General features: G+C 38.1%; 1 protein-coding gene across 1 annotated transcript in view; it reads left to right on the top strand.

Annotated features, from left to right (window-relative positions):
* Positions 1-21931, top strand: part of CCDC124 (coiled-coil domain containing 124) — a 177572-nt gene that overhangs the window by 5742 nt on the left and 149899 nt on the right. Inside the window, exon 2 of the mRNA XM_053702874.1 lies at positions 2988-3153. Coding sequence (XP_053558849.1) covers positions 2995-3153 — 159 coding nt within the window. The 5' untranslated portion in view covers positions 2988-2994. The remainder of the gene's footprint in view (positions 1-2987; positions 3154-21931) is intronic.

Consider the following 21931-nt stretch of genomic DNA (forward strand, 5'->3'; position numbering starts at 1 on the left):
GGAGGGAGAGAGAGAGACGGAGGGAGAGAGAGAGACGGAGGGAGAGAGAGAGACGGAGGGAGGGAGAGAGAGAGAGAGGGACGGAGAGAGAGAGAGAGAGAGGGACGGATAGAGAGAGAGAGAGAGAGGGACGGAGGGAGAGAGAGAGACGGAGGGAGAGAGAGAGACGGAGGGAGAGAGAGAGACGGAGGGAGAGAGAGACGGAGGGAGAGAGAGAGAGACGGAGGGAGAGAGAGAGGGACGGAGGGAGAGAGAGAGGGACGGAGGGAGAGAGAGAGGGACGGAGGGAGAGAGAGAGAGGGACGGAGGGAGAGAGAGAGAGGGACGGAGGGAGAGAGAGAGAGGGACGGAGGGAGAGAGAGAGAGGGACGGAGGGAGAGAGAGAGAGGGACGGAGGGAGAGAGAGAGAGGGACGGAGGGAGAGAGAGAGAGGGACGGAGGGAGAGAGAGAGAGGGACGGAGGGAGAGAGAGAGAGGGACGGAGGGAGAGAGAGAGAGGGACGGAGGGAGAGAGAGAGAGGGACGGAGGGAGAGAGAGAGAGGGACGGAGGGAGAGAGAGAGAGGGACGGAGGGAGAGAGAGAGAGGGACGGAGGGAGAGAGAGAGAGGGACGGAGGGAGAGAGAGAGAGAGGGACGGAGGGAGAGAGAGAGAGAGGGACGGAGGGAGAGAGAGAGGGAGGGAGGGAGAGAGAGAGAGAGAGAGGGAGGGAGAGAGAGAGAGAGGGAGGGAGAGAGAGAGAGAGGGAGGGAGAGAGAGAGAGAGGGAGGGAGAGAGAGAGAGAGAGAGGGACGGAGGGAGAGAGAGAGGGACGGAGGGAGAGAGAGAGGGACGGAGGGAGAGAGAGAGAGAGAGGGACGGAGGGAGAGAGAGAGAGAGAGGGACGGAGGGAGAGAGAGAGAGAGAGGGACGGAGGGAGAGAGAGAGAGAGGGACGGAAGGAGAGAGAGAGAGAGGGACGGAAGGAGAGAGAGAGGGACGGAGGGAGAGAGAGAGAGAGGGACGGAGGGAGAGAGAGAGAGAGGGACGGAGGGAGAGAGAGAGAGAGGGACGGAGGGAGAGAGAGAGAGAGGGACGGAGGGAGAGAGAGAGAGAGGGACGGAGGGAGAGAGAGAAACAGAGGGAGGGGGGAGACATGGGATGGGACCAGAGACAGAGGGAGAGACATATCACTGAATGGGGGGAGAAACACTACTTGAGAGTATTTTAGATGGGGATCCTCATGTTTGTGCATATGTATAATGCTTACAACTAAATACCTTAGAGAGAGCTCACCGGGTGCTCAGATCCCCCAAACTAGCCTTTTCTCCATTTCCAGAACACAAAACACCAGCTGGGTGTCCGGACTCGGCAAGGAGTTCATCTTCAAGTGTTTGTCCTTTCGAGTCTGGACTGTTAAAGGCTGTGTGTAGCAAAGTTCTATAGCCTGTGTGCGGGTTTATACAAGTTTGAAAATTAAAAGAAAAAAAAAAACACGTCAGGGATTTTTCTTTCATGATTTAGAAAGAACATGCAATTTTGAACAACTTTCTAATTTGCTTCATTCGCTTTATATCCCTTGCTGAAAAGCATATCTAGATAGGCTCAGTAGCTGTTGATTGGTGGCTGCACATAGACTCCTTGTGTGTTTGGCTCACCCATATGAATTGTTATTTCTTCAACAAAGGATATCTAAAGAATTAAGAAAATTAGATAATAGAAGAGAATGTTGTTTAAAATTGTATTCACTATCTGAATCATGAAAGGAAAACTTTTGGGTTTAGTGTCCCTTTAATCTCCAGCGCAAGGCTGTGTGCTGCACTTGCTAGGATCTTGATAGCAGATCATATTATTAGAGCCTGCCCAGGCTAATAATGAGGGAGACATATGATAATAACAATTGTACAGCAGATTGAGAGGGCAGCCATGCCGACCCTGCCTCTGTGCCCGGGTGCCCCCCCCCCCCGCATCTGCCTCAGTGATGCCTTACCAGGCTCCAGCACATTGAAAAATAATAACTATGGTGTCATTGACCTCGAGCTGCAGCTCCTATGTTAAAGCGATGGTAAACTGAGACAGAGTGCTAAATAAAATCAGATGTAAAATAAAAAAATATTTTGAGTTTAATTTATGAAAAACATAGTTTTGGATTCTAAATTATGTATTTCTTTTCTAACCGCTACTGTCCTAATGATCGCTCCGGCAGCCCCGACACACAAACAATTTTTTTTTGTGCTCATTTTCATCCAGCCAATCAAATTTCTGGCATTTTGGCATGTTTGAGAGAAAAAAAACGATCTGCGCAAGCGTTCCTTATGTCATTATAAACGTTAGCATTAGTGGAACGCTTGCGCATAATCATTATTGAAGTCACTGATGCCCACAGCGCTTGCAATACGGATCATCTACGGACAACCTTTATTTGATAATAGGAAAAAGTAAGTATTTTATAAACACTCCGTCTCAGTTTACCATCACTTTAATCTTGTACTGGTGGTGGGGTTACCTCCCTGTAGCGTGTCACTCAGGTGTGGTCCGCACCCCCTAGTTTCCTTTCCAGATGTGATTATACAAATTGGAAACTTTACCATCACTTTAATTTTGAGGTTCTGAGTGTACTTGTGTAACTACCCTGTATTTAAATAGATACAAAGAACGGATGGTCCACACACAGCACCTTTAATTTAAACAACTTTTATTTTATAAGCATATAAAAAAAAGCATAACTTGCTTTTTATATATTTATAAAATAAAAGTTGTTTAAATTGAAGGTGCTGTGGACCCATCCGTTCTTTGTATCTATTTTGGGAGTTGGCAGTCTACGTGCACCTTCATCACGGTTAGTGCTGTACTACCTGAACTGTTACCCTGTATTTAAAGCTCATGTTAGTAACCTCTTTACATGTAATTGCCAAACTATGTTTACTTCTGTGGTATTTGTTAGAGTTGTGATTATCTTTCTCTCTTTATAAAACCTATATTATTATACTAATTGCCTTTTCCTATTCAGCAAAGGGATGCCAAAAAAGTTCCAGGGGGAGAACACAAAGTCAGCCACTGCCAGAGCCCGTAAGGCTGAGGCAAAAGCTGTGGCTGATGCCAAGCGCCAGAAGGAACTGGAAGATGCTTTCTGGCAAGATGACGACAAGCATGTTATGCGCAAGGAACAACGCAAGGTACAACAAGGAATATGAAAGCAATTGAGTATGAATGTGTCTTCTTTGATTTGTAATTGAATGGCTTTTACAGCCCTAGGTGCTCATCAAAAAGATACTATCTAATGTTCAAGGGACTGTATGCTCTAAATTTGTCTCCCTTTTAATTTGCTTCCAGTTATCCATTTTATCTGCGAGTGTATTAAATTGTTTACATAAAGTTCCTTTATCTTTAATTTGGTATTTGAAATAGCTGTTTTGCTGGTGGTATCTCCACCTCTACTGAAAATGTCAATGCTTAAATACTTAAGAGAATTGGGTCTTCAGTGTGAAGGGGGTATCATATATTAATTTGAAGTATAAATCTACTTTATTTGGTTTTATTTTATTTGTCCTAGGCTTAAAGGGACACTGTACCTAAATTTTTTTCTTTTCTAATTCAGAAAGAGCATGCAATTTTAAGCAACTTTCTAATTTACTCCTATTATCAATTTATCTTCGTTCTCTTGCTATCATTATTTGAAAAAGAAGGCATCTAAGCTTTTTTTTGGTTTCAGTACTCTGGACAGCACTTTTTTATAGGTGGATGAATTTATCCACCAATCAGCAGGGACAACCCAGGTTGTTCACCAAAAATGGGCCGGCATCTAAACTTACATTCTTGCATTTCAAATAAAGATACCAAGAGAATGAAGAAAATTTGATGATAGGAGTAAATTAGAAAGTTGCTTAAAATTTCATGCTCAATCTGAATCACGAAAGAAAAATTTTGGGTACAGTGTCCCTTTAATTTATTTTGTTTTCTTGAAAGATGCAACAATTAATTAAATTTTAGTCTCACAAACTTCCACTACCTTTTCTCTTCACTTTTTTAAAATAAATTTCTAGTACATTGTTTTTGCATCAATTCAGCATATTAAAGGGATAGCCTACTCCAAAAATATAATTGTTTAAAAAGATAGATAACGACTTTATTACCCATTCAGCAGCTTTGCACAAATATCGTTATATTAAAGGGACAATCTAGTCCAAAACAAACTTTCATTATTCAGATAGAGCATGTAATTTTAAACAATTTTCCAATTTACTTCTATCACCAATTTTGCTTTGTTCTCTTAGTATTCTTAGTTGAAAGCTAAATCTAGGCGGTTCATATGCTAATTTCTAAGCCCTTGAAGGCTGCCTCTTAGCTCAGGGCATTTTGACAGTTTTTCACCAATAGAGGGTGTTAGTTCATGTGTTTCATATAGATTACACTGTGCTCACGCACGCAGAGTTCCTATGAGCCAGCACTGATTGGCTACAATGCAAGTCTATCAAAAGAACTGAAATAAGGGGGCAGTTTGCAGAGGCTTAGGTACAAGATAATAACAGAGGTAAAAAAGTGTAATAATATAACTGTTTTGGTTATGCAAAACTAGGGAATGGGTAATAAAGGCATTATCTATCTTTTTAAAACAATAAATATTCTGGTGTAGACTTTCCCTTTTAATATACTTTATGACCTTTAAACCTCTAAATTTCTGTCTGCTTCTAAGCCCCTGCTGGCCGCCTTTATCTAAGGGAATTTAAACTTACATTCTTGCATTTTAAATAAAGATACCAAGAGAATGAAGAAAATTTGATAATAGGATTAAATTAGAAAGTTGCTTAAAATTGTATGCTCTATCTGAATCACGAGAGAAAAAATGTGGGTTCAGTGTCCCTTTAATTTGTGAAGGGCCCATTACTTCCTGTCACTGCCCACAAGGGTGTTATGGCCTCTACTGGAAGGAAAAGTAGTATATTTTCTTTTGACCTTTGCTAGGAGTCATTTTTTTTCTAGCTGTATTTGGTTTATTGCCCATACTCAGTATAGGGCTTTTGCTGCAAACATCATGTGAAGGTAGAACTTAAGTTCTGTAATGAGAATTTCTAAGTGTTCATCTAGCAAGAAAACAAGTACGTTGTTTGGTGTACATAAGCTATTTCTTTTTATACTTCTTTTTTTTTTTGAGGGAGCACTGTTTCACATCCCTTTTTAAATTATGGTACAATTTGTCAATTTCCATGTTTGTGTGTGTGTGCTTTAAAGATTACTGTGCTGTAAAATGAGTTTCACCTGTAATGACTTGTTATACCTGTTTCAGTGTATTAAATGTGCTGGGAAAACATAATTTATGTAAGAACTTACCTGATAAATTAATTTCTTTCATATTGGCAAGAGTCCATGAGCTAGTGACATATGGGATAAACAATCCTACCAGGAGGGGCAAAGTTTCCCAAACCTCAAAATGCCTATAAATACACCCCTCACCACACCCACCATTCAGTTTAACGAATAGCCAAGCAGTGGGGTGATAAAGAAAGGAGTAGAAAGCATCAACAAAGGAAATTTGGAAATAATTGTGCTTTATACAAAAAATCCTAACCACCATAAAAAGGGTGGGCTTCATGGACTCTTGCCAATATGAAAGAAATGAATTTATCAGGTAAGTTCTTACATAAATTATGTTTTCTTTCATGTAATTGGCAAGAGTCCATGAGCTAGTGACATATGGGATATCAATACCCAAGATGTGGATCTCCACTCAAGAGTCACTAGAGAGGGAGGGAATAAAAAATAAAAACAGCCATATTCCGCTGAAAAAATTAATCCACAACACAAAAAAATAAGTTTATTTTCATTTTTGAAAGAAAAAAACTTAAATCAAAAGCAGAAGAATCAAACTGAAACGGCTGCCTGAAGAACTTTTCTACCAAAAACTGCTCTCGAAGAAGCAAATACATCAAAACGGTAGAATTTAGTAAATGTATGCAAAGAGGACCAAGTTGCGCTTTGCAAATCTGATCAACTGAAGCTTCATTCTTAAAAGCCCACGAAGTGGAGACTGATCTAGTAGAATGAGCTGTAATTCTCTGAGGCGGGGCCTGACCCGACTCCAAATAAGCTTGATGATTTAAAAGTTTCAACCAAGAAGCCAAGGAAATAGCAGAAGCCTTCTGGCCTTTCCTAGGACCAGAAAATAAAACAAATAGACTGGAAGTCTTCCTGAAATCTTTAGTAGCTTCCACATAATATTTCAAAGCTCTTACCACATCCAAAGAATGTAAGGATCTTTCCAAAGAATTCTTAGAATTAGGACACAAGGAAGGGACAACAATTTCTCTACTAATGTTGTTAGAATTCACAACGTTAGGTAAAAATGGAAAAGAAGTCCGCAAAACTGCCTTCTCCTGATGAAAAATCAGAAAAGGAGACTCACAAGAAAGAGCAGATAACTCAGAAACTCTTCTAGCAGAAGAGATGGCCAAAAGGAACAACACTTTCCAAGAAAGTAGTTTAATGTCCAAAGAATGCATAGGTTCAAATGGAGGAGCCTGTAAAGCCTTCAGAACCAAATTAAGACTCCAAGGAGGAGAAATTGATTTAATAACAGGCTTAATACGAACTAAAGCCTGTACAAAACAGTGTATATCAGGAAGTATAGCAATCTTTCTGTGAAATAAAACAGAAAGAGCAGAGATTTGTCCTTTCAAGGAACTTGCAGACAAACCCTTATCCAAACCATCCTGAAGAAACTGTAAAATTCTAGGAATTCTATAAGAATGCCAGGAGAATTTATGAGAAGAACACCATGAAATGTAAGTCTTCCAAACTCTATAATAAATCTTTCTAGAGACAGATTTACGAGCTTGTAACATAGTATTAATCACTGAGTCAGAGAAACCTCTATGACTTAGTACTAAGCGTTCAATTTCCATAGCTTCAAATTTAATGATTTGAGATCCTGATGGAAAAACGGACCTTTAGATAGTAGGTCTGGCCCTAACGGAAGTGGCCAAGGCGGGCAACTGGACATCCGAACCAGATCCGCATACCAAAACCTGTGTGGCCATGCTGGTGCCACCAGCAACACAAATGATTGTTCCATGATGATTTTGGAGATCACTCTTGGAAGGAGAACTAGAGGCGGGAAAATGTAAGCAGGATGATAACACCAAGGAATTGTCAGCGCATCCACTGCTTCCGCCTGAACATCCCTGGACCTGGACAGGTATCTGGGAAGTTTCTTGTTTAGATGAGAGGCCATGAGATCTATCTCTGGAAGACCCCACATCTGAACAATCTGAGAAAACACATCTGGATGGAGAGACCACTCCCCTGGATGTAAAGTCTGGCGGCTGAGATAATCCGCCTCCCAATTGTCTACACCTGGGATATGTACCGCAGAGATTAGACAGGAGCTGGATTCCGCCCAAGTAAGTATCCGAGATACTTCTTTAATAGCTTGGGGACAGTGAGTCCCACCCTGATGAATGACATATGCCACTGTTGTGATATTGTCTGTCTGAAAACAAATGAACGGTTCTCTCTTTAACAGAGGCCAAAACTGAAGAGCTCTGAGAATTGCACGGAGTTCTAAAATATTTATTGGTAATCTCGCCTCTTGAGATTTCCAAACCCCTTGTGCTGTCAGAGATCCCCAAACAGCTCCCCAACCTGAAAGAAGCCCCTTGAACTAAACGATGGTGATCTATCCACCATGTCAGAGAGTGTCGTACATTGGGATTTAAGGATATTAATTGTGATATCTTTGTATAATCCCTGCACCATTGATTCAGCATACAAAGCTGTAGAGGTCTCATGTGAAAACGAGCAAAGGGGATCGCGTCCGATGCTGCAGTCATGAGACCTAAAACTTCCATGCACATAGCCACTGAAGGGAATGACTGAGACTGCCGGCAGGCTGCAACCAATTTTAAACGTCTCTTGTCTGTTAGATTCAGTGTCCATGACTCTGTCTCTATCTGGAAACCTAAAAGGGTGACCTTGTCTGAGGAATCAAGAAACTTTTTGGTAAATTGATCCTTCAACCATGTTTCCGAAGAAACAACACTAGTTGATTTGTGTGAGATTCTGCAGTACGTAAATACTGAGCTACTACCAAGATATCGTCCAAATAAGGAAACACCGCAATACCCTGTTCTCTGATTACAGAGAGTAGGGCACCCAGAACCTTCAAAAAGATTCTTGGAGCTGTTGCTAGGCCAAATGGAAGAGCAGCAAATTGGTAATGCTTGTTTAGAAAAGAGAATCTCAGAAACTGATAATGTTCTGGATGAATCGGAATATGAAGGTATGCATCCTGCAAGTCTATTGTAGACATATAATGTCCTCGCTGAACAAAAGGCAGAATAGTCCTTATAGTCACCATCTTGAAAGTTGGTACTGTTACATAACGATTCAAAATTTTCAGATCCAGAACTGGTCTGAATAAATTTTCCTTCTTTGGGACAATGAATAGATTTGAAAAAAAAAAAAAAAACCTTGTTCCTGAAGAGGAACTGGCGTGATTACCCATGAAGACTCCAGGTCTGAAACACACTTCAGGAAAGCCTGAGCTTTTACTGGATTTGCTGGGATACGTGAGAGAAAAAAATCTTCTCACAGGAGGTCTTACTCTGAATCCTATTCGATACCCTCGAGAGACAATGCTCTGAATCCATTGTTTTTGGACTGATTTTATCCAAATATCCTTGAAAAACCTTAATCTGCCCCCTACCAGCTGAGTTGGAATGAGGGCCGCACCTTCATGCGGACTTAGGGGCTGACTTAGGTTTCCTAAATGGTTGGATTTATTCCAATTTGAGGAAGGCTTCCAATTGGAAGCAGATTCCTTGGGGGAAGGATTACGTTTTTGTTCCTTATTCTGACGAAAGGAACAAAACGGTTAGAAGCCTTAGATTTACCCTTAGGTTTTTATCCTGAGGCACAAAAACTCCCTCTCCCCCAGTGACAGTTGAAATAATAGAATCCAACTGAGAACCAAATAAATTATTACCTTGGAAAGAAAGAGATCGTAATCTAGATTTAGATGTCTTATCAGCATTCCAAGATTTAAGCCACAAAGCTCTTCTAGCTAATATAGCTAAAGACATGGATCTAACATCAATTTTGATAATATCAAAAATGGCATCACAAATAAAATGATTAGCATATTGCAGTAAGTGAATGATGCTAGATAAGTCAGAATCCAATTCCTGTTGCGCTAAATTCTCCAACCAGAAAGTTGATGCAGCCGCAACATCAGCCAAAGAAATTGCAGGTCTGAGAAGATGACCTGAATATAAATAGGCCTTCCTTAGATAGTATTCAAGTTTCCTATCTAAAGGATCCTTAAAGGAAGTACTATCTTCCATAGGAATAGTGGTACGTTTAGCAAGAGTAGAAATAGCCCCATCAACTGTGGGGATTTTTTCCCAAAACTCTATAGATTTTGCTGGTAAAGGATACAATTTTTTAAACCTTGAAGAAGGAATAAAAGAAGTACCTGGCTTATTCCATTCCTTAGAAATCATATCAGAAATAGCCTCAGGAATAGGAAAAACCCCTGGAGAAACCACAGGAGGTTTAAAAACAGCATTTAAACGTTTATTAGACTGAACGTCAAGAGGACTGGTTACCTCAATGTCCAAAGTAATTAAAGGGACAGTAAACACCAACATTTTTGTTGTTTAAAAAGGTAGATAATCCCTTTATTACCCATTCCCCAATTTTGCATAACCAACAGTTATAATAATATACTTTTTACCTCTGTGATTACCTTGTATCTAAGCCTTTGCAAACTGCCTCCTTATTTCAGTTCTTTTGACAGACATGCATTTGTAGCCAATCAGTACTTGCTCTTAGGAGCTTCACGTGCCAGAGCTCAATGTTATCTATATGAAACACATGAACTAACGCCCTCTAGTGGTGAAAAACTGTCAAAATGCTTTCCGATTAGAGGCAGTCTTCAAGGTCTAAGAAATTAGCACATGAACCTCCTAGATTTAGCTTTCAGCTAAGAATACCAAGAGAACAAAGCAAAATTGGTAATAAAAGTAAATTGGAAAGTTGTTTAAAATTACATGCCCTATTTAAATCATGAAAGTTTTTTTGTGACTTTACTGTCCCTTTAACACTTCTTTTAATAAAGAATGCATATACTCTATTTTAAATAAATAAGTAGATTTGTCAGTGTCAATGTCTGAGGAAGGATCTTCTGTATCAGATAGATCCTCATCAGAAGAGGATAAATTATTATGTTGTTGGCCATTTGAAATTTCATCAGCTAAATGAGAAGTTTTAAAAGACCTTTTACGTTTATTAGAAGGTGGAAATGCAGACAAAGCCTTCAAGATAGAATCAGAAACAAATTCTTTAAAATTTACAGGTATATCATGCACATTAGAAGTTGAAGGAACTGCAACTGGCAACGTACTATTACTGATGGATACACTATCTGCATGTAAAAGTTTATCATGACAACTATTACAAATGACATTCGGCGAAATAATTTCAACAATTTTACAACAAATGCACTTAGCTTTGGTAGAACCGATGTCAGGCAGCAATGTTCCAGCAGAAACTTCTGAGGCAGGATCAGATTGAGACATCTTGCAAAATGTAAGAGAAAAAACAACATATAAAGCAAAATTATCTATTTCCTTATATGACAGTTTCAGGAATGGGAAAAAATGCAAATAGCATAGGCCTCTGATAGAGAAAAAAGCAAGAAGCAAACATCAATGGGGTATTGAAATAATGAAAAAGTTTGGCGCCAAGTATGACGCACAACGTAACGTAAACTTTTTTGGCGCCAAAAATAACCGGAAATGACACACTTGCGTCACTAATGACGCAACCGTGTCAAAGGTCTCGGCGTCAAGTATGACGCCGGAAATGACGAAGTTGCGTCAGACGTATTTTTCCGAGCCAAAAATATTTTCGCGCCAAGAATGATGCAATAAAGTTTAGCATTTGACGCACCCGCAGGCCTAATGCCGCCCGCAATTTGCAAGAAGTAGTCAATTGAAAAATGACTAAACCTCAGGTAAGAAAAAATTTATTTAAAAGATGTTAATATTAACCAAATATGAAACTGACAGTCTGCAGAAGGAAATACATGAACCTGACTCATGGCAAATATAAGTACAATACATATATTTAGAACTTTATATAAATGCATAAAGTGCCAAACCATAGCTGAGGTGTCTTAAGTAATAAAAACATACTTACCAAAAGACACCCATCCACATATAACAGATAGCCAAACCAGTACTGAAACGGTTATCAGTAGAGGTAATGGTATATGAGAGTATATTGTCGATCTGAAAAGGGAGGTAGGAGATGAATCTCTATGACCGATAACAGAGAACCTATGAAATAGACCCCCGTTAGGGAAATCATCGTATTCAATAAGTGATACTCCCTTCACGTCCCTCTGACATTCGCTGTACTCTGAGAGGAATCGGGCTTCAACAATGCTGAGAAGCGCATATCAACGTAGAAATCTTAGCACAAACTTACTTCACCACCTCCATAGGAGGCAAAGTTTGTAAAACTGAATTGTGTGTGTGGTGAGGGGTGTATTTATAGGCATTTTGAGGTTTGGGAAACTTTGCCCCTCCTGGTAGGATTGTATATCCCATATGTCACTAGCTCATGGACTCTTGCCAATTACATGACAGAAATGGTTCCTTCATGTTTGTTTTTGAAACAGCCCATTTTACTCATTGAGTTCATTTCCTCTCAAGAACATGCCCATTTAATTTGGTTAAACCTTCAGGAAGAGCAGACCTGCTCATGCTTCTTCATTCTATACAATAATTGAAAATGGGCGAAGGGTTAAATGAACCATCAATTTCAGATACAAAAATCTCCCCCTCCCCCCACTGGGAGGTTAATTTTTGTTGCTGCCTCTTGTTTAAATAGCTTTCCAGTAGAGAATTCAAATGACGACATTAGTTAAATTAATATTGTGTGAACAACGAATACTCTGCAGCAGATGAAAGAATTCGCATGAGCAAATTTACTGTGCTATATCCTTTTAAAGGGACATAAAAATGCAAAAAGAAAATGCTCTGTGTGAGTTGTTGCTTTCACATAACTGAGTTTTTAGTTCTACAAAAGGGTTTAACGTATAGTTAAAGTTCACTCCAGAGCAACAATACACTGCTGGGAGCTAGGTGAGCACAACTGGTGAGCCAATGACAAGAGACACATTTGTGTAGCCACCAATCAACCAGCTAACCAGTAGTGCTGCTGCGGAGGATGGGGAAATGTTTCTCAGCATAGGATACATAGAAAACAGTCAATTTAATAATAGAAGGGCATTTAAAAGTGTCTTATATGGATAGGAAAGTTAAAATTGCATAATTCAGATAGAGCACATAATTTTAAGGCACTTTGAAATTCACTTCTTTTTTCAAATATATTGCGTTCTCTTGGTATCCCTTGTTTGAAAAAGAATATGCACATATCCTAAACTAGTGGGAGCTAGATGCTGATTGGTGCCTGCACACATTTGTCTCTTGTGATTGGCTAACTACTAGATGTGCTCAGCTAGCCGCCAGTAGTGGAATGCTGATTCTTCAGCAAAGGATAAAAAGAGAATAAAGCAAATTTGATAATAGAAGTAAATTGGAAAATTGTTTAAAATTGTATGTTCTATCTGAATCATAAAAGAAAATTTGGGGGTTTCCTGTCCTTTTTAAATTACATGCTCTGTCTGAACCATGAAAGTTTAATTTTGACTTTATGTACCTTTTAAACTGTTTGTCATTTCACACTTTGTATTAATGTCATTTTAAGGCATCTGCACTCCTTGCATTTAATCATCACAGTGTTTTTCCTGTGTTTTATATTATTATTCTGTATTTATTTTTTAGGCATATAAAAAATATTTGTCATTCTATTTTAAATTCTGCAGTCAAACATTTTATGATTTACCCTTTAGCCTCAATTTACTTTTCAAAAACACCAAAATGTAGGATTTGACTTTAACTCACAGATATAAGATTATGAAACCCTGCAACAGAATGATGGGATATCTTTCAGATAAGGGATCTGAGAGACATTTCTGTGATTTAGGAAGCTTAGGGTGTAACCCCACCCCCTAAATAAGAGTTGTAAAGCATTTGTCATTGCTTCAAAAGTCAGTTGGCAGATGCATGGACATAAAACTACTCATTTTGAAAGAGGGAGGTCTCTTCTTTCAAATCATAGTTTTCATAACCCTCTTTGTATTTTAGGTGGCAAACACTGGGTGATTATATTCTATATGCCTATCGTCAATTATTTGTAAAGCGCCGCCAAATGCCATAGTGATCTAAAGATATTGAAGATGGGATAAGGCATTTAAAAATTCTTATTAACTGTAAAAAATATTTAATGAAGAATGTCCAAGAAAATTAGTGCTTCCATAATACACAGCACATAACATTCTATCAATATCTCAGGACAGGGGACATTTATAAAACAATTTGACCTTTTGCTTGTATGGTTTTATGATTTCAGCAAAAAGCAGTATGTCATTATAAGGCTATATGGTTATCTATATTATTGATATATATATATATATATATATATATATATATAAATAATAAAAAAAAATGTTTATTATATATGTGTATGTGTATTTATTTGCATTTATTTGATTTCTACCATTTCATTTTTGTTCATGGTCTGCGCTGTTGAGTATTTATCAGTACAATACTCAAACTACCCACTAGAGGGAAACACTCACCTACTGCACAACTACCAATACAGCAAATATCAAGAAAATATTGCTAAAGACACTTTAAAGTCTAGATGTTTTTAATGCATGTATTCAAAATAAATGTTACAATAAGTAAACAAATGTGCAAGTAATATTGTATATTTAAAAATGTTTGGCTTTTTTAATTGATTGTTTTTAAAAAAAACCTGACAAGCTCTTATTCATCAGAGTATGTCAACCTTGTAGTCCTATGCATTTTAGACATTGTGTTTAACCCCTTTGCATGGGTACTGCATAGGAGCTGCAGAGAACTGCAAAGCTGGGCCGTGAATCCCTGTTATTCAGGTGCTTGTAACTTTAAATGAATCTCAGCCTCAGTGACTGCAAATGCTGAGAATGAATTAAGCTTTGGAAAAAGATTTGTTTTATCTCTTAGCATTGCAAATGAATAGCCAAACCTATAGCAAAAAACTGCAGCAATCTTTGACATTTGGTGTACAGTGGTTGTGGAGGCCTAAAGCTTTATTTTGATATATTTTGAGGGTGTGTAGTAGAATGCAGGATTCAGATACAACATACAATTGTAAACAACTTTCAGATTTACTTCTTTTATTACATTTTCTTTGTTTTCTTGTTATCCTTTGTTAAAAAGCAGGAAGGTACATTCAGGAGTGTGTAAATGTCCATGATTCAAACAGTTTTTCAAACTTTTCTTTCTAATTTACTCCTATTATCAATTTTTCTTCATTCCCTTGATATCTTTATTTGAAAAAGCCGGAATAAAAGCTTTGGAGCCAGCCCATTTTAGGTACAGAACCTGGGTTGCCCTTGCTGACTGGATGTCTAAATGTAGCCACCAATCAGCAAGCCCTATCCAGGGTACTGAACCATAAATAGGCTCCAAAGCTTTCATTCCTGCTTTTTCAAATAAAGATACAAGGAACGAAGAAAAATTGATAATAGGGGTAAATTAAAAAGTTGCTTAAAATTGCATGCTCTATCTGAATCATAAAAGAAAATATTTGGGTTTACTATCCCTTTAAAGGAACATGAAACCTAAGATTTTTCTTTTACAATTTTACAAATAGTTTTAGGATCTGGAGCAGCAATGCACTATGGGAGCTAGCTGTTGATTTGTGGCTGGACATATATGCATCTTGTCATTGGCACATCATCTGTTTTCAGCTATCTCTAGGTAATGCATTGCTGCTCCTTCAACAAAGGTTGCCAAGAGTCTAAAACAAATTAAATAATAGAAATAAATGATAAAGCTGAAGCAAAAAGACTGTGACAAAGTAAATAAATACAATAAATGAATAGTGATATAGATAAGTATCACAAGTAGAAGATACTCTTTCCCAAAATGGAATCCTTTTCTTGAGTCCAAACAGCGCCTCAAGAAAACAAAAAGGAAGATCTAGTGCCATCCTGTTGATATAAACCAAAACAAGAGTTCCAAATTTAGAGCTTTTACCGAGCTCTATCGTAGGCTCATAAAACAGCCACACTTCCAGTAAAAATGATAAAACTTTATTACAGAATACAAATTACTTACAGGCACATCGGTGGACAACAGGTAAGAAATATATTGTCATATATCCTATATACACAAAGTAGACAATATTTACTGTCCCTTCACCATGCATTTTAATTGAAAAAATATCCGACACTTGTTTCACCTGAAAATACTCGTGTGAGAACTTTTTAACTCCAAGGCATGTTGAAGGGACAGTAAGGGTATTAATAAATATTATCTACTTCATGTATGACAATATATTGCTTACCTTTTGTCCACTGATGTGCCTGTAAGAAGATTTTATTGTGTAATAAAGTTTATCATTTTTACCAGAAGTGTGGCTGGTTATGGACCTGTCATAACTGCACCAAAAGAATACTGCTCCAGCCACCTTCTTTCTTAAAAAAGGGCCTTTATTTATACACTAGTTGATAAGCCTGCCAGAGAGCAGTCTAATTATGTTTTAAACTACAGATGTGCAAACAACCTATTTTGTAACTCTTCTTTTATATAAATATTTTTAGCTAGAGGTGTAGCAATACTATAATTATAATGGACTACTGTCTTAAATATATCAAAAATATTTTCTATATAATAAACTGCAAATATAGCCACACTCTATTTGGACAAACTACTGTTTGGGGGGGGGGGGGGTTTGTTTTATTTAGATTCGGGATGGGCAGTAAAAGAGCTAAATGCCCTTTTAAGGGCAATGCCCAAACAAATGCCCTTTTCAGGGCAATGGGTAGTTTAGGTTTTTTAGTGTTAGGTTATTTTATTTTGTGGGGTGGGGGAGTTTACTGTTAGGTGGGACTTTGTATATTTTTTTGTAAAAGAGCTGATTATCTTGGGGCAATGCCCTGCAAAAAGCTCTTTTAAGGGCAACTGGTAGTTTATTCTTAGAGTAGGGGGTGTTTTTATTTTGGGGGGCTTTTTTATTTTCATAGCGATTACGTTTAATTTTTTTAAATTTGGTAATTTGATTTTTTATTTTCTTTAATGTTAGCCTTTTTATTTTTTGTAACTTTAGAATGTATTAGTTTAGATAATTTGGGTTAATTTAAGGGGGTGTTAGGTTAGGGGTGTAAGGTTACTTAGTTATTTAAATAGTTATTTGCATTGTGGGTTTTGGCGGTTTAAAGGGTTAATAAGTTAATTAGGTTTATTGCGTTGTAGGGGTTTTGTGGTTTAGAGGTTAATAGGATAATTAGGTTTATTGCGATGTGGGGGTTTTGCGGTTTAGAGGTTAATAGGGTAATTCGTTGTATTCCGATGTGGTTGGTTGACGGTTAAGTGATTGGAGAAGGCGCCAAAAATTTGGGTATTTAAAGATGCAATAGGCCTGTTTGTAACTACCAAGCATGAATAAGGTGCTGTGACACCGAAACGTCGCTATCTGTGTACAAATAAAGACTGTCTAAATAGTGCTGGAGATCTTGTTTGTAATTACAGTTAAGTGATTAAGGGGTTAATTACTTTATTATTTAGTGATGTGGGGTTTGCAGTGTATGGGTTAATACTTCGTGTAGGATTTTTTTTTTTATATTTCATGCGGGACGTTAGCTTACGCTGCATCCCGGTGGATTAAAAAAATGGCAGGGTGGTGAGTGAATCCACCTTCGGTGGATTCTTTCACCACCCTGCCATTACCCTGCCATTTTCGGAATTCACCTGGATGCAGCGTAAGCTGCATCCAGGTGAATTCTTTTGTCCTCGCGCTGCCAACATTCCATTGAGGATGCGTGCGCAACTGGCCACGGATATTACAAACGCAATTATAGTATAGATTAGAGTCCACAGGCTTGTAACAAACAACATTTTGGACCAGCACTATTTTCTTGGTTAGGTCTGGCTTGGGCCTATCATAACACTGCCATAATAAGATAAAGCTCAGTAAAAGCTCTAAATCCAAGTAAATAACAGAAGTTTTGGAGCTCTTGTTTTGGTTTATATCAACAGGATTGTAAACAGGTGCTGTTTGGACTCAAGAAAAGGATTAAAGTACCATTTTGTTTATCTTCTCCTTGTGATACTAATCACGTATATCACTATTCATTTATTGTATTTATTTACTTTGTCGCTATTTTTTGGTTTGTACTTTTTTGATTGTTTATATTGTTAGACTTTTATATTTTAAATTAGAATGATATTTAATATTGTATGCTCTCTATCTGAATCATGGAAGAAAAATGTTGGATTTCATGTCAATTTAACTAAAATTGCATTGACAAATGGTAGTGTCAGGAAGCCATATCTCATAATAGTTTTACTTCCAGCTCCTAACTTCGTAGATTATTTATTTACTTAGGTCTCCTTATACTTGCACAATAGCTTAGTTCATGAAAATGTTTGGATCCCTCCTTAATTTGTCTGTCCAACCCCTGTAATAGGATTGAAATGTAGGTCACTCCATTCATACTTGCATTTGGAAGGCTTTGTGATTAGTTCAGTGACCATCTAAACAAGGAGATTCCAGCTATTTTTAATGCCTGATTTAATATTAACTCACACTTTTAACCTGTTTTCAGCTTTATAGATACTTTCATTACAGAATATGGATATTATGTTATTATAGTTCAAGAAGATGTTAAAAATTAGGCAACTCCCCCTCCCCCAAACCCTCATTGCAAATTAGTGGAAGCAGAACATAGCCTTCTGCTCCAGGCTAAGATTTTAGGAAACAGAAATGGTTTTTGTTTGGGTTTTCTCAAATCTGAAACGTGGAGAGTTCCTGAGGGCTAATGGACTAGGACTGTTACTGGAGAGTCCTTAAAACAGGATAGCATTCACGGTAATACAGATAAAGATACATTATTTTGCAAGCCTAGGGGCCACCCATTTTTTTCCCTTTATCAGACACTGAAATGTTGCATTCAAGGTCTCCTGTAATATATATATTTTTTTGTATTTGTCTTTGTGATAGCTATTTAGATAGGGGGAAAGTGGGCCCAGAGGCCAGAATGAGAAAATGGCAGATAGTTTAATGCTGAAAATTTTTAAATGTTTTCAACTTTGGCATTGCAGAAAGGTTGCCCCTTTTGATATGATATGAGATATATATATATATATAGAGAGAGAGAGATTCTAATTGTAAGCTCACACCATGTTCTTTAAAGTGACAAAGGTGTTTTAAAAAAAAGTCTCTCTAACCTGATTGTTCTACCCCTGTAAATTCAGAGCAGCAGTGTACTGGGAGCCAGTAACAAGAGGCATGAGTGTAGCCACCAATCACCAGCTAGCTCCTGTGGTATATTGCTTCTTCTGAGCCTACCTAGGTGTACTTTTTTGCAAAGTATACCAAGAGAACAAAGTAATTTTGTTAATAGAAGTAATTTATTAAGGGCTCGATTACAAGTGGAGCGCAATTTTTCGCCTCCATGAGTGCTTTATCTGCGCTTAACTTTCTTTCCATTGGCATGGAGAGTCCACAAATCCATTCTATTACTAGTGGGAATTCAACTCCTGGCCACTAGGAGGAAGCAAAGAGCACCCCAGCAGAGCTGTTAAGTATCACTCCTACTTCCCACAAGGCCCCAGTCCATCTTTGCTTGTACATCTGGGGGGATGTGCGAAGATGTGTCTGAAGAAAATCAAGTGTTTAATCCTTTAATGGGTTCTTTTCCCTGCAAGCAAGAATTGGGGCTATGCTGTGTCCATGTCAATCTCTTTAGTAAGAGTAATGGTGGCTATTAGCAGTTGGTGGTCAGTGAGGTAGACCTTGCTTTAATTCCAACAATGTATGCTACCCCTTTATAGAAAACCAGGGTTGGTTACTCTGTTTTATTTACTTAGGTCTCCTTATACTTGCACAATAGCTTAGTTCATGAAAATGTTTGGATCCCTCCTTAATTTGTACATCTGGGAGGATGTGCGAAGATGTGTCTGAAGAAAATCAAGTGTTTAATCCTTTAATGGGTTCTTTTCCCTGCAAGCAAGGACTGGGGCTATGCTGTGTCCATGTCAATCTCTTTAGTAAGAGTAATGGTGGCTATTAGCAGTTGGTGGTCTGTGAGGTAGACCTTGCTTTAATTCCAACAATGTATGCTACCCCTTTATAGAAAACCAGGGTTGATTACTCTGTTTTTCTTGTATCTTCATGTCCCTGCCAGCGGTCGATTGAGGCTAACAAACCTGGATGTGCTGTGACTGCTCCAGAAGACCCTGGAGGGTAAGTCCTTTCACATATCTTAAATATTATGGAGGAAGGACTAGGATTCAGGGACCTACTGGGATCTTCTCCCTTCTAAAGGTTTTATTTGTGTGTGTGTATATAATTTATATATATATATATATATATATATATATATATATATATATATATATATATATATATATATATATATATATATATATGTGTGTGTGTAGGGGAGCATTCCCTGAAACATCACTTAATAAAAGCATCTATTGCAATATTTAAGACCAGTGAGTGCTGTCTCATATCTACTATATTCTAACCTACAATCAGCACCCTTGCAGTTGAACTCTGTTTGTGAGAGTGCACCTTCCTCTTCATACATATATATATATATATGTTTTTACCACAGTGGATTACAATTAAACGTTTTGTTTTTACTTCGCCTTTGGACAACTGTTTCTTTAGTTTTGTACTTTGGAATTTGACCAGGAAGACTAAAGGCAGAGGGAAGCTTGCAATCCTATCCTCTTACAGCTTTGTCCAGAAGCAGGTCCCTGTTCATTGGCTGGTGTCGATCAGGTGTTCAGTCACACCCCTCCATGTCAGGACGCAGCTAACTCCTTACAAGCAAAGAGATTCTGGTGAAACAACTTTCTCAGAGACACATCAAGAGTGTTGAGTGGGCGCAGCTATATGCTGTGTTGAGCACAGGCTGCTCTGAAAGGTTCAACGGCCACATTTTTTGTTGTGTTAGTACGGTTGTTACTGGGAAACGAGTGTCCCATACTGAAGGGATATACACTCATTTTATGCCTGTCCCATACTGAAGGGATATACGCTCATTTTATGCCTGATATTCTTTTGGACTCAATATACTTATAAGGGACTGCAGAGGAAAGGATTCTAGTTATCTTTTGAGACTGTATAATAATACATGTGCAGTTTAGTGAACACCTTACATTTACATTGGCTTGTGTGTTTATGTATGTATGTATATATATGTGTATGTGTGTGTGTATGTATGTGTGTGTGTATATATATATATATATATATATATATATATATATATATATATATATATATATATATATATATATATCCGTAAATTTGGGGTATATTGCGGCTGAGAAGATATCTGGATTACTGCCAAAGACAGGGATTTTGCCACTCCTATTGCCGGGATTTTCTACTGATAGCCCAGGCTTTATGGTGTGTGGGAAATGACAGTAATGTCTTTTCCTTCCTTCTATCCCTGTACAGTCTGTTTTTAAGGACTTTTGGAAAGGATTCTAGTTATCTTTTGAGACTGTATAATAATACATGTGCAGTTTAGTGAACACCTTACATTTACATTGGCTTGTGTGTTTATGTATGTATGTATATATATGTGTATGTGTGTGTGTATGTATGTGTGTGTATATATATATATATATATATATATATATATATATATATATCCGTAAATTTGGGGTATATTGCGGCTGAGAAGATATCTGGATTACTGCCAAAGACAGGGATTTTGCCACTCCTATTGCCGGGATTTTCTACTGATAGCCCAGGCTTTATGGTGTGTGGGAAATGACAGTAATGTCTTTTCCTTCCTTCTATCCCTGTACAGTCTGTTTTTAAGGACTTTTGGAGTGATTTTTAACTTAGGGGCACATTTTTTTCTTCTTGTGTTGCAGTTACTGTGAGCGCCTGCTAGTTGTTCTTGGGCTATGGCTGTTGGTGATCAGGCCTTTTATGCCTAATAGGTTTTCCCTTCTCTAATGGAAGGTGGCTAGCGACCACTACGAGTTTTTCAATTTTTTCACTCTGTGTACTAGCTAATGTATGTGTTTGTGAATCTGCACTTGTTTATTTTAATACTGCTGTATGCTGTCCAGTCTATGATAATTCCTTAGAGGAACCACCATGTTGGCAGATGCCTGGACGCTGCTCTGTGAGTTAGCGGTAGAACGTTCAGTATCCAAAGGTTATCTAGTGTTACTGGATACGTATGGGCTTTTTCTGTTTTCAGAGCCCTTAGTTTTGTGCTGGTGTTTACATCTAAATACACGTTTTTGCGACTCCTCCGTTCTTATGGCTGCAGTTAAGTATATCCTGCCTTTCTCATATTGTCACCTTTTTGAAAATACGGTGCAGAGAGGTGTGTACACATTTTTTATTATCTCTAATAGGAGTCGATAGTCTCCTTTTATGGCGTGAGTTTTTAAAGAAAGGTGGTGTTTTTTTCTTCATTTTTTACTGCCTGCAGCGCTTATGTTTTTTGGCGCTCTGCCCTTCCTCCGTCTTATTTACTGGTGGTAAAAATGGCGACTGAGTTGTGCAAAAGCAGAGTAATTCTGTTTTTCAAGCACTCAATATTTGGAGCGGGATGTCAAAGGAAAATGGCACTCATTTTTTAATTATATGCGGTCTGTATTCTAACCGTGATCTTTATTACTATTATTATTATTATTATCGGTTATTTGTAGAGCGCCTACAGATTCTGCAGCACTATAAACAAAGGGGGAGTGCAACAAAACAATTATAGGGATCAAATGGGTAGAGGGCCCTGCCAAGATTTGCACTGTTGTAGTCAGCTCTTAAGAAGGTGATCTACAACAGCTGGACTCTTAGGCT

This window comes from Bombina bombina, chromosome 2, assembly GCF_027579735.1.
Source record: "Bombina bombina isolate aBomBom1 chromosome 2, aBomBom1.pri, whole genome shotgun sequence".
In the NCBI taxonomy this organism is placed as follows: Eukaryota; Metazoa; Chordata; class Amphibia; order Anura; family Bombinatoridae; genus Bombina; species Bombina bombina.